This window comes from Sorex araneus, chromosome 1 (genome assembly GCF_027595985.1).
Source record: "Sorex araneus isolate mSorAra2 chromosome 1, mSorAra2.pri, whole genome shotgun sequence".
In the NCBI taxonomy this organism is placed as follows: domain Eukaryota; kingdom Metazoa; phylum Chordata; class Mammalia; order Eulipotyphla; family Soricidae; genus Sorex; species Sorex araneus.
In genome coordinates, this window is record NC_073302.1 from 100464648 (window position 1) to 100478271 (window position 13624).

General features: G+C 56.7%; 1 protein-coding gene across 3 annotated transcripts in view; it reads left to right on the top strand.

The window, feature by feature from the left end:
* Window positions 1–13624, top strand: part of ADCY2 (adenylate cyclase 2) — a 318735-nt gene that overhangs the window by 295066 nt on the left and 10045 nt on the right. For 2 of the 3 annotated variants that reach the window (XM_055122120.1, XM_055122115.1), the window contains exons 19-22: window positions 1611–1695; window positions 5614–5772; window positions 7688–7834; window positions 10383–10490. In XM_055122120.1, coding sequence (XP_054978095.1) covers window positions 1611–1695; window positions 5614–5772; window positions 7688–7834; window positions 10383–10490 — 499 coding nt within the window. Of the gene's footprint in view, window positions 1–1610; window positions 1696–5613; window positions 5773–7687; window positions 7835–10382; window positions 10491–13624 lie in introns of those variants that run through there. The other variant, XR_008627337.1, reaches the window with a different exon arrangement.

Consider the following 13624-nt stretch of genomic DNA (forward strand, 5'->3'; position numbering starts at 1 on the left):
CGCCCCCTATGGGTGGGCTCTGTGGAGGACGTGGATACTGACAGAGGAGTCCATGCAATGGGTGTTGCTTCCCCGCTGGTTGATGGGGGAGCTGAGACTCAGAGGGATGTTATGGCCGTCCTCTCAGGAGAGGGGGAAGCCGCCTTCCCTTCTGGGAAACGGTGGTTCAGGCCCACTTGAACTCTCGCTCGTGCAGTCACTGAGAAATGGAGGGCGAAGCCCAAAGTTAGTTCAGCTCACAAGTAGAGAGGGATCATCTGATGAATGAATGACGTAGGTTGCTACGGGAAATGGTGGCCAGGTGAGCCAGCTCTTCTCTTTCAAGTCACACCTTCATGCTACAGCCAGTAAATGTTTATTTGTCCTGGAGTGGAATATACGTTTCTCCTTGTGTGCTTTATCCCCACGGTTCTCTGGCTTAAAAAAATAAGAGATGGGAAAGAGAGAAGCAGAAAGTGAGTGGATAGATGGGGAAGGGAGAGAGAGAAAGGAAGAAGGAATGAACGAAAAGAGGGAGGGAGGGAGGGAGGGAGGGGAATAAAGGAGGGGGAATCCTTCCACAGGTTATGGATTTCTGCAGGTCCAAATCAACAGAGCTGATGTGTTTCCGGGGCCTGAAGGGCAGAAGACCCAGGAAGGGCCTGTGTCCTGTACAAAGGCAGATAATTGTCTTCCCTTGAGGGAAGACCCTCCTGCTCCCTTCTAGCCCACCCAGAGAGCAAGGCAATCTGCCTCAGTGATTCTCCCAAGCTAAATGTTACTTTCATCCAAAAAGCCTCCTCCCAGAATCCCATTGGCACAATTAGGGGCTGCCCCGGCCCAGTCAAGTTGACAGTTCAGATGCAGGTTCCGTGTGTCCCTGGGTGGGCGAGTGCATGACTGAAGCTTAGAGCAGCGTCGTCAGCTTCTTCAGCCGTGGGAAGGGACCCCGAGTGGGTGCGTGAAACTGAACGTGAGGGGCATGAAAAGCTGTGTTTAAATGAACGCCTGATTTCTATCAGTAAATATTTGCTTAGCATAACTGTTCTCTACGCCCGGGGTGATGGGAGCATTTATTGGGTGAAAGGGGTGACCAGGAGAGACCAGTTCAGAAGCTCCCCTTAGACTCTGGGGGTGTCAGAGTCCCGTGGTGAGCCCTCGGGCTGGAACAAGTCCCCGTATGTGCCCCGGCCTGAGAGCCAGTGGGCTGGGTTTCGCCTCTTGATGCTCTGTCAGATAAAAGGAAATAAGAAGTGACTGCCTGCCAGAACATTCGCAGAAGAGAGTAGTTTACAGAAATCAATTTCCTACATCATGTGTATACTTCACTTGATTATTAAAACTCCCAGTGTCCAATACATGCCAGATTATTCAGATATTCCTATCCGTCCCCATGGCATAAATGTTAACACCCCACTCTTCTATTTGGTAGAGTTTGGGACTAAGCAAAAAGTTTTTTTAAATGTGTACTAATTTGGAAGCTATTTTACCATGCTCCCCAGAGCGTTCTGTTTTGACCCAGTCTTGTGCAAAGATGTATCTGCGGTGTGTGCAGACGTGCCTCTGGCGGGCGTGGGGAGAAGCCTGCTTGTTCGTAGGCGAGCCCTGAGTCTCTGTGTCGTTGGCTGCAGGCCTGGCATCTGGAAGGACCTGAAGACCATGGGCTCCGTGTCGCTCTTCATCTTCTTCATCACACTGCTCGTGCTGGGCAGGCAGGTGAGCCTCGGGCTGGGCGTGGGTTTTGGGCGGGTCCCTTCCTGCGCTGCGGATGCCTGTTGCTGTTCCTTTCCTGCCAACACGCATGGCAGCATCAGAACTGCCCCCTGCCCTGAGAGATCGGGGCCAGAGGCTCGGGACGGAGCCGGAGGAAGAGACTCTTATGGTCCCCTGGGGGCCGGAGTGCGAGGGGGAGATGTGGGACGCCAGGGAGTTTCCGTTCAGCCTCAGTGGGTGCCGCAGGCTTTATCACGGTTGCATCACTTCAATAACTGATGCTAATCGGCTGGACTTGCTGCCCTGAATTCCAGCGTGCCCGTTTCTTGGAGCAGGCACCTGCTCTGCTGTCCCGCGGCATCGTTCCCGGGAGTCGGGGACTCTGCAAACGGGGTTTTGCGCTGACTAGAAGTCTCTCTCCTGGGATCCTGCAGGGTGGGCTTCCAGGGCTCACTCCCTGCCCGGACACCGGCACCCCATCTGTTCGCCGGCTTGCTTTTTGCTTTAGGGGTCACACCCGACGATGCTCAGGGCTGACTCCTGGCTCTGCACTCAGGAATCACTCCTGGCGATGCTCGGGGGACCCTATGGGATGCCGGGGATCAAACCCCGACCCCCAGTATGCAAGGTCAGCAGTATGCCAGGCACGAGCCCTCCCCGCTGTCCTACCTCTCTGGCCCTGGCCACTCAGTCTTAGTTGACTGACCATCCTTTTTCAGAAAATTAAACAGTCGGCTTTTCGGCAGCCCTGTGAAGTGCCTTCATGGAGGCTCGGGCAGGCGGGTGGCTGTGTCCACAGAGCGGGTTCAAGCTCCGGGAGGGAGCGTGGGAACTAGGGAAGCGGTTTCTCTGGAAATCCCACACGAGGAGCATGGCCACAAGGTTCTGAACACTCACTGACCAGCGGAGTGAACCCTGACCAGTGGGGCGAACGCTGACCAGCGAAGTGAACACTGACCACTGGAGTGAACCCTGACCAGTGGGGTGAACGCTGACCAATGGGGTGAACACTGACCAGTGGAGTGAACCCTGACCAGTGGGGTGAACGCTGACCAATGGGGTGAACACTGACCAGTGAAGTGAATTCTGACCAGCAGAGTGAACGCTGACCAGCAGAGTGAGCGCTGACCAGCGAAGTGAACACTGACCAGAGGAGTGAATGCTGACCAGTGGAGTGAATGCTGACTGGTTGAGCTGAACGCTGACCAGTGGACTGGACACTGACCAGTAGAGTGGATGCTAACCAACGGGGTGAATACTGACCAGCAGAGTGAGCACTGACCAATGGAGTGAATGCTGACCAGTGGAGTGAATGCTGACTGGTTGAACTGAACACTGACCAGTGGACTGGACACTGACCAGTAGAGTGGATGCTAACCAACGGAGTGAACACTGACCAGTGAAGTGAACGCTGACCAGCGGAATGAGCGCTGACCAGCGAAATGAACGCTGACCAGAGGAGTGAGCACTGACCAGCGAAGTGAACGCTGACCAGAGGAGTGAACCCTGACCAGTGGAGTGAACGGTGACCAGCGGGGTAAATGCTGACCAATGGAATGAGCACTGACCAGAGGAGTGAGCACTGACCAGAGGAGTGAGCGCTGGCCCGGGGTAGGAACGTGCCTTGCTGCTGGCGCCTTCCGCATGCGTCTCTCTCGGGCGTGGAGAGGAGACGCTCTCCGTCGGGCGGCCTTGTGCCTGGACATCTCTGGGACGGGCAGAATCTCCCGCTGGTTCCCTGGAGCTCTTCAAGTGCTGCGACTCCTTCCCGCAGGAGTCTGAGCCCCGGGCCATGGCGGTCGCAGGGAACGCCAGGAAAGCTCCACGGCTGCCCGCCTGCCCCTCAGCTCACACCACGGCCTCAGGGTCACTTGGAAGCTTGGTTATACATCTGCCTCTTCTTGACGCCACCACCGAGAGTCACCTCTGTCCCTCTCACAGTGCTGTCAGCACTGCAGTTTACATTAGTCAAACCATGTTCGAGTGTGAGCCACCAGTGGTACACGCCACTGTCAGGGTGGTGAGAATCATCTCACCCTCTGGGCTCCCTCTCCCCATCCACCAAAGACCAAGTAAATAATCTGCTCTCCAAATCAGAGGCCTTTTTCAGTTAGGTACATGGCACAATTCTTGTCACTGTCACTGTCACCCCGTTGCTCAACGATTTGCTCGAGCAGGCACCAGTAACCATTGTGAGACTTGTTGTTACTGTTTTTGGCATATCGAATACACCACGGGTAGCTTGCCAGGCTCTGCTGTCCGGGTGGGATACTCTCAGTAGCTTGCCAGGCTCTCCGTGAGGGGCGAAGGAATCAAACCCGGGTCGGCCGCGTGTAAGGTGAACACCCTACCCGCTGTGCTATCACTCCAGGTAGCTCTGTGGTGCAATGGATAGCACCTTGGACTTCAAACAGGCACAATTCTCATTAACACAAAATGTAGGATAAATTGTGGTATTACTGGAAAAATTGAATGTAGACAAGCTTCTAAAATATCTCTTTTGCAATTTTTTTAAGCGTTTCTCACTGTATGAGATCATACTTAATGCCACAGCAGAGAGGAGAGAGAGAGAGAGTGACGTCTGAGCACTTTATGCACAGATGAGCCTAACCCAGTGTTTGCTTAGGGTTTGAAGTATGAATTTTTAAAACAAAAATTTATCATTTATGCATGAATAGGTTGTGTGTGCTGGGTCTTTTGTACCTTGTTCATAGAGTCAAATCATAACCAACACCAGGCGTTTACCTTTTGCATTTCCCAAGCTCCTGTCCACTGGGCAGATGTGGCTGAGCCTGGGGCCAGGGCGGGCCCTCCCGTGACCCTCAGCCACTGCCGTGTTTCAGACGTACCCCCAAACCTGAGACCGTCTTGCTTATACACAGACATCTCGATTTTGCCAGTGTTAGCAGCAAGGGTTTTTTAAAAACATTGTTTTTCTCCTTATTTTTTCTTCCTTTTCTCCTTTTTTAAAATTGACTCACAGTCTTGTATAATTCAGGGGTTGGCTTCAGGGCTACCTGTGAAGTCAGTAGGATTTGCCCCACCCCCAAATTTCCCTGTGTTTCTACTCCCTCCAAATCCCAGCGCCCAGCCCTCACATACCCCCCACCCGGCTTCCCCTGAGTCTAGGCGTTAGTTTTGCTGAAGACAAACTTAATTCTGATACATTCTGAGGCAGAAGCACATATTTCAGTCCCAGGCACTATCCCGATTAAATTAGACCAGGATGAACTTCTGTCTAATTATAATGCCATTCCCAGTACAATACCATCCCTAATGAACGAAGAATGCATATTTTCTCAATGAATGCTTAATTACCTAATTTGTGGCTGGGGAAACCGGATTTTCGGATTTTAAAGGCAAAGCACCGTGCCTGAACACCATTATCTCTTAAATGCACATCCTCCAACAAGGCACTGTCTCCTAATATGTTGTTTATTTTTCATTCCTTCACTATTTATATTCTGTGATGCCTCTTTTTAAAACATATAATCCAGGGGCCAAAGCCATTATAGCACAGCAGGGAGGGTGTTTGCCTTGCATGCAGGAGACCTGGATTCAATCCCCAGCATCCCATGGGGTCCCCCAAGCACTGCCAGGAGTAGTTCCTGAGCACAGAGCCAGGAGGAACCCCTGAGCATCCCCGAGGGTCACCCAAAAAGGGAAAAAAAATAATCCAAGCCATCTCTCAGGAGCGCAGTGCTGAGCCCGGGCCCCCGCCAGACGTGTTTGCTGTTGTCGGTTTATTTTTCAAGTCGGTTCAAGGTGGGACGGCAGCTCTGGGGGGGCGCGAGGGTGCGAGGGGCGGGGTGTCGGGCGGGGGGAGTGCCGGGGGTGGTCTTTGATTTTCTGTGTGGACGCCTCGCTCGCCGCAGGACACGATGCCTACTGTCTCTCTCCCTCTGTGTCCTCTTGTAACAGAATGAATATTACTGCAGGTTGGACTTCCTGTGGAAGAACAAGTTCAGCAAGGAGCGGGAGGAGATCGAGACCATGGAGAGCCTGAACCGCGTGCTGCTGGAGAACGTGCTGCCCGCACACGTGGCCGAGCACTTCCTGGCCCGGAGCCTCAAGAACGAGGTCAGGCGGGCAGGCCGGGCCGGCGGGCGGGGCGAGGGGGCCCCGGGGCCCGGCCAGTGTCGGAACACGCCCGTCATCGCCCGGGGAGGTGGACGGGCTGCTCCTAGAGGCTGCCGCGGCGGGTGCCTGGGCTTCCTGGGGAACTGAGTCCCCCTGGGAGGTCACCACACCCCGTGGGCTGCCCTGACCCCGGTCACGCCCAGTTCTGTAAAGTGCAGGGGGTGGTGCCAGCATTCCACATGGGGCAGTGCTGTGGCCACTGCTGGCCCTGCTGGGGGGTCACTGTCCTCACCCGCCCACAGCGGGGGCACCACGCGGCCCCCGGACCAGGGCTGGCCGCTTCCCTGACAAGCCAAGGCATGTCGTGGGGCTGCGCTGATGACCGGGGACCTGCCCACGCGTGGACAGGCGGGTGGGACCCTCCGTGCGAGGGGCAGGAAGTGCGGGTTCCCTGGGAGGAAGGGCTGGGACGGCAGCGCAGGGGGAGGGGCCAGGTTCTGGGGAGAAGGGGGTCTCTGCAGCCCCCGCCCCACCCAGCCCACCCTCCCAGACTCCCTGAGGGACCCTTAGGCTGACGCTGATTTTACAGCCAAAACTCACACAGCACAGTCAGCGCAGCACCTGCCAAGCGGCGACACTCCACTGGGAGCAGAGACTCCAGATGGGGAAAAAAATAAAATAAATTCATTAAAACTGAAGAGTTTTGCTACCAGCACTACCAGCAGCAAGGCTGGGGGACTTTGTCCAACCCCCTTCAAGGACAGTGACGTGACTCGGTGTTTCGGGATGGCTTTGCTCCTGCACTCGGCTTCAGCCTGTTCCGCTGGCAGGGTGGTCCTCGCCAGAGGAATCTCACACACACACACACACACACACACACAACACACACACGCATGCACACATGCACACACACATGCATGTGCATGTACACACATGCACACACACAACACACACGCATTCACATGCACACACACACACACACATAAACACACATACACAGACCCTGACCCCCGGTCACTTTAGGGCATGGGGTGGACGGGGTGTGCTTCCTGTCCCTGGGAAAGCAGCTGACCCCAATTCTAGGTCAGAACTCAGATCTGATTCCATGTCATTCCTTTATACTGTGAAACGTTTCAAAGTTGTTAGAAATGTTTTTGTATCTATCAATAAGAAGCAATAATAATTAGGTGTCTACTTTTTCTCTAGCTATGAGGATTTGCCATCATTGTGTGTTTTTATTTCTTTGGTCCTTTCTAAAGTGTTTATATCTATAAATACATATTTGTACTCATACATGTATAAGTTTATATACATACATATGTGTATATAAACACATTATATCTTGCCAGACATAAACAAGGAGAAGGAAGGAAATAATTAAATGAGCAAAATTCTATGTACTAGAAAATGGCCTAAGTGCTACAGTCAATAGAGAAGAAGTTGATTCTTTGATGCAGTGATTAAATGAACAACACCGTAAGGTGGTTGAGGGCTGGAGCGGCACTACAGCATTTGCCTTGCTCACGGCCGACCCGGGTTCAGTCCTCGGCATCCCCCATGGTGCACCATCCAATGACTGAAAAATCAAAAAGAGAAACACCAAAGAGGTAGCGTCTCTAGACCCAGCACACAGAGGGGACGTAAGCTGGACATGGCACATTCACGGTGATGCATGACGGGGAGAGACCGGGCAGTTCTCTGAGAGAGGCAGCGTGCTGGAGTCCTCCGGGCAGCGTGTCAGGGTGGCTCTTCACGCATCTGACTCGAAATTCAGTCCCTGCTATCAGCCCCCACTCACGGGGGCCCAGGGGTGCTCCTGAGAGCTGGTGCCAACATCTGAGCGGGGCCCTGAGCTCCCGGGTGGGGCTGCACAGATGTCGGGGTCCCCGGCTCAGCGACAACTCCCTCCCCACAGGACTTATACCACCAGTCCTATGACTGCGTCTGCGTCATGTTCGCCTCCATCCCCGACTTCAAAGAATTCTACACGGAGTCGGACGTGAACAAGGAGGGGCTGGAGTGCCTGCGGCTGCTCAACGAGATCATCGCCGACTTTGACGACGTAGGTGCTGGGATCCCCACCCACAAGCCCTGAGCAGCCCTCTGGACAGGCGCAGCGTGGAACCTCCCCCCCACATACACACCCAGATCCCTCTGTGTCTCTGGCGTGACCTGCTCTAAACTGCCACCTTGGTGACCTGTATTTCTGCACGAAAGCCTTTGGCTCTGTGGAGGCCCTGATTCTAGGGACACGCGCATTTTATTTTTGGAGCTAGTGTGTCTGCAAGGATCAGCTACAAGATTGGTGAAATAGTCTCTCTCCAGTGTGCTACTAAATTTCTTAGAAAGGCTTAAAACACAAGGGAAATGCTTGGGGACCTTCCCTTTACCTATTATTTTAAAGAAAAATAATATGTTAGCCTGGCAAGCTACCAAGAGTATCCTGCCCGCACGGCAGAGCCTGGCAAGCTCCCTGCGGCGTATTTGATATGCCAAAAACAGTAACAACACGTCTCACAATGGAGACGTTACTGGTGCCCGCTCAAGCAAATCAATGAGCAACGGGACGACAGTGTAACAGTGCAATACTTGATCATTGGCACACTGGGGCAGACCTAGGCCGGGGTCTCGAAGATACCAAGTGCGTGGGGGTGGCTGTTACTGCTGGAGAAGCCAGGGGAGGTGAATAGCTCTTGGGAGGGACCGCGTTATGTTTAGAATTTGAGGTAGGTGTCATTTTTCCAGTATTCCACCTTCCACCTTCACGGAGAAAGCTGTGCCTTATGCCCTGGTTTAAAGTGGGCACATCTGGTGTTTGCCACGTACCCGACTTCCTTTCCTTCCGATCCATTTTCCTAGCAGACCCTCTTCACGTTCCCCTCACCCTGCGCTGTTGCCGGCGTCCTTGGCTTACTTACATCAATTTCCCGACACAACAGGTGACACCCAGTGTCTGTCCCCCGATTCCTGATCCCCTTGGCTGTGTGTCTTCCCCCGGCCTCCTTCCATCCTGCTGTGCACGGTGAACTTTGACCTTCCTCGGCCGCCTCTGGGTTCTGCCCTCCTGGGCCTTGGCTATGCCATCTCCCCCGGCAACAGTGACCATCGTTCCTCACCCTGGGGTGGCGCCAGGTCCCGGGTGTGGGGCCCCTCTATTTCAGAGGTGAGGCTCAGTCACAGCCAGCAGAGGCATAGAAGGTTCTGGATAGGGTTCTCGGGGGTAGAAAAGGGGGGCTGAGGCGTGGAGCCCTGGAAGACGTGCCGTGGGGTGGGAGTGAAAAGACTCTCCGGGCCCGGACGCGGGGCGTTGGCGGGTACTTGGGACCCGACAGCCTTGCGCGCCCCGTCCTGCCTCACCCGTGTCACCTGTCCGGCCCCTGTGAGGACTCTTGGACTCTGGGTCCCCTTGTCTCCAGAGCCGAGCTCCGCCCTTAAGGGTCTGTCCCACGCCTGTCCACTGGGGGCGGGACAGTGAGCCCAGGCCCTCTGTGACCGGGGGACACAGAGGCCCCGCCACGTGCTGATGTGAAGGTGACCCCCTGAGGGGCGCCCTTGCCCGCATGACACCCTGGCTGTGTCCTGGCTGTGCTGGGTCACACTGGGGTGTCCCTGCTGCTCCCGCCAGGAGCTGAGGCTTATTGAGCCACTCCCAGAACAGTGCCCTGAGGCCCACCCAGTCCCATCAGGCACTAATGATCCCAAATTGCTTTTCTCTTTCCTTTATGCCACTTGCGTGACTTATTGAGCAACGTTCTTTTTGGATAGACACGGGAAGACAGTCGATGCTGTGCTGTGTGACACGGGAGTTAATTGACTCCAAAATAATACTTACTCTTGGGCATCCATATTTACTTGACTGAAGCCTCCGTTGCCCTTGGTTCCTGGCACTCCGAGAGCAGGGTCCCGACAAAGGGACAGATGGACCCAGGGCAAGCTGTGAGCTACCCTGGCATGGACATGCGCCGTGCCAAGGGCCATGATGCTTAACTACTAGTCAAGAGCACCGTCATGGCCATAGCTGCGCGGTGTCCCCATGGTGTGCACCTGCAGTGAGAAGCGGCTGCCCGTGGTGGCTGGGGGACAGCCCCTCTCTCAGCTCCACCCGGCTCTGAGGCACCGTAGCCAAGGGTTTGCTCCGTAAGCTGTTTTCCACAAATCTTGAAAGAATTCGCTCCAAAAGCAGGAGCCACGGTTCGGAAGAGGCTCTCTGTGCTTAGCGTGTGCCGTTGTACACACGCTGACCTCCCGGGTGGGGACAGAACCTTCCAGAACCTTCCAGAACCTCCGGGGCTCTCTGCACCCATGCTCCCATGGTCCCAGCCAGGGCCCGTCATAGCTGGTGGGAGGGTCTGGGTGAGACGGAACTGGGAGGGGAAAAGGGCAGAGAAACAGCAGGGAGGGGTGGGGAGGGATTGTTCTAGATTGTTCTTCCTTCCTCCTCACCTGCTCAGTTGGCCACCGTCCTGCACTCCTGGGGTCAGGTCAGGCTCAGCCTGTGGCTGCAGGATAAAGGGGCCCGGGCGGGCGGTGCCTGTGCCCTGCCCCTGTGGCTCCGTAAGGTGTGTCTGCGCCCCCCCCCCCCCAGTGACGGCCGCTGTCCTTGCTTCCAGCTGCTGTCCAAGCCCAAGTTCAGCGGCGTCGAGAAGATCAAGACCATCGGCAGCACCTACATGGCGGCGACAGGGCTGAGCGCCGTGCCCAGCCAGGAGCACGCCCAGGTACCCGCCCGCCCGCCTGCCCGCGCTCCCTCTGGGGACACCTCCTGGCTTCTCCGCCCTCTCCCAGAGGGGCCCAGGCCCGCGAGCATTCGGCCTCTGCCCAGCCGCAGCCACTGCCTGCCCGTGGGCCCCGAGTCCCAGGGACACCAGCTCTAAGGATGCTCTTCCCGCCCACCTCGCCCCAGAGCTGCCCCTCTGTCCCCCACACCTTTCCGTCCCAGCCCCCTTCCTCTCCTCCCCTGCCCCTCCCCCTTCCTCCCCTCCCCGCCCCTCCCCACTCCTCCCCTCCCCCGCCCCTCCCCTTCCTCTCCTCCCCCGCCCCTCCCCCTTCTTCCCTTCCCCCGCCCCTCCCCTTCCTCTCCTCCCCCGCCCTCCCCCTCCTCCCCTCCCCTGCCCTCCCCCTCCTCCCCTCCCCTGCCCCTCCCTCCCCCTCCCCCTCAGGCAGGCACCCCGCTCCCCTGCAGATCCACCCAGTCCTACCCAGACCCCCCCTCCCAGTGGAGCAAACCCACCACCTGCATCAGAAGCCCACGGGGGCTCCCGTGCCTTCTGGGGGTGGCCCTAACCTGCTGTGCACAGGAGCGTGGGGCTGGAGCCTGAGTCCCGGCTTACTCCGACACAGGGCAGATGCCCCGCCTCCCCGGCGAGAGCCTGTCTGGGCTCCCTCCCTGGCCGTGCTGGGCTTCCGGCCCCTCCCCGCCCACAGCCCCTGCCTCCCACCCCGAGTCCAGCCCCAGCCTTACGCCGGCAAGGCCGCACAGCATCACAGCTTCCGTGGAAGGTGGAGGCATGTTTGTTCGACCCCAGGCCCCAGCGGGTCCCTCGTGTCCTGTGGCGTCCCCGCCCCACCCATCAGGGGGCCTTGCTCGCTGGCTGCCTGCCCAGTGCTCCCCCCTGTGCTGTTGTAATCACGCCCGCCCCACCCCCACTGTGCAACACGCAGCCAGCACCTCCTCCTCACCGGCATAGAAGACATCCCGCCCGCCTCCATTCCACCCAACTGATGGAGAAACTGAGGCACGGCAGTGTGGCAGCTTGCCCGGTCGTGCAAAGACCAGGAAGGGCAGAGAGAGGCGAGGCTTCACCTTCTCCTGCTCCCCCTGCGCCCAGCCTGCACCCCCCCCCCCCCGCGCCCCTGCGCTGGTTTTTGCACTCGGGAGCTCAGGTGCCACGGACATGGCAGAGCAGACACACGTGGGCCTTCGGGCCAGGGGCCGGAGGAGAACCCCGAGTTGCGCCTGTCTGGGGCCGAGACACTGCTGACGCCAGTGCCCTCAGCGCTGTGCAAATGGGGTGTCAGGCATGTGGGCCTGAACCCGCAGCCCCTGGACTCCGTGTGGTCCCGACCCAGGCTTGGTGCTCTGGGCCCCTTTGCTTTCTCTTGGCCCTAGTGCTCAGTGCCGCTCACTCACTGCCACTCCCTGCCACGCCTCTCCCAGCCCACTCCTTCCTGTTCCTCAAGGCGCGTTTCCTTGGCGGCCCTGGGCTGTTTCCCAGCTGCCTCCTGGTCCAGAGCTGACTGGCTCTGGAGGGGACAGCAGGATGGGGGTCTCGGCCACGCTCCGTGCTTGTCACGTAGCTCAGCGTTCTGCGCTGGAGTTCTGCATGGGAAGGCGGGTGCTTGTCCCCGGGCTGCTGGGAGGCATGCTGAGGTGGCAGGCCGGCCTCCCGGGACGGCAGTAATGATACAGCCACGGTTGGTGTCCCCGCTCTGCCTCTGCAGACTGATACCTGCAGTCGAATAGCGCTCGGAGATGGGGGACATGTATGAAATGTGACGTCAGAGCCGTGCAAGAACTTTTTACTCAATGTGAGCAATTTTTTTTTTTTTTGCTTTTTGGGTCACACCCAGCGATGCACAGGGGTTACTCCTGGCTCTTCACTCAGGAATTACCCCTGGCGGTGCTCAGGGGACCATATGGGATGCTGGGAATCGAACTCGGGTCTGCCGCATACAAGGCAAACGCCCTCCCCGCTGTGCTATCGCTCCAGCCCCAGTGAGTGATTTTTAATTAGAGCGTTTGGTTCAGTTCTTGAGAAGGCTCTCCTGAAGGTATCTGGAAGCAGAAACCTGTTAAAGGAAAGCACATTCCATTTGATCGAGGGGGTGGAGAACGTGCTCAATAATTATGAATGTGGATATTGTTTTTTATACGAAATGAATGTAATTTTTGACACGTGTAACCTATCTAAAATGAGCTTAATACTTGTTTCAAACAAAAAAAAATTTTTTTTTTCTATCTCACATTAAGGGAATATTTAGTTTGCCAACAAAAGACTTTTGTTTTGTAAAGTAGAGGGAGTTTTTCCAAGGCTATAATGTGCTCTCCTTAATTCCGAATAAAAGCGGGCGCAGGTAGCTGGAGAACCGCCTTCTGGAACGTCGCTGCTCTCTGCAATTACCCCGGCACTTGCCTGCCACCGGGAGCAGCTGGCCACGGGGAAAATGAGCACTGAGGAGGCTTCCCACGCCTCGGCGGAGCGAGGCTCCGCGGCCTGCCTTTATTGTGCTGCGTTTGTATTTTCTGAACCAAACAATGGCTTCTAATTTTAAGCTTGAGGACAACATGAGCAAATGGTTGGTTGCACTGTGTCAGCCGACTGGTGGCTATTAGGAGGCGGGCGCGGTGGCCAGGAAAGGCAGGGTGACACTCGGCACTGGCGCCTTTCCGACCCCGACACCCTCCCTGCCCGCCCCTGAGCAAAGCCGGTGGCTGTCCCGGGCTCTGCCCCCGGAGCTGGCCCTCTGCCGAGCCCCCGCACCCCCACCCCTGTGTCCCAGTGCTCAGAGCTCAGCTGAGCACCAGGGACTGTCGCTTTTCAGTGGCCGACTTCTCTAGGGAGAGGCGCGTGGGGCTGGAGCGATAGCACAGCCGGGAGGGCGTTTGCCTTGTATGCGGCCAACCCGGGTTCGATCCCCAGCATCCCATATGGTCCCTGAGCACTGCCAGGAGTAACTCCTGAATGCAAAGCCAGGACTAACCCCTGTGCATCGCCAGGTGAGACCCAAAAAGAAAAAAAGAAAAAAAAAAACCTTCAAATAGGGAGAGGCACGTCTCCCTGGGGAGGCGTCTCCCAGCCTCTCCTGGAGGTCGGTGGGGCATCTGCCGTTTCTGGTGACGGTTGTTGTGGGT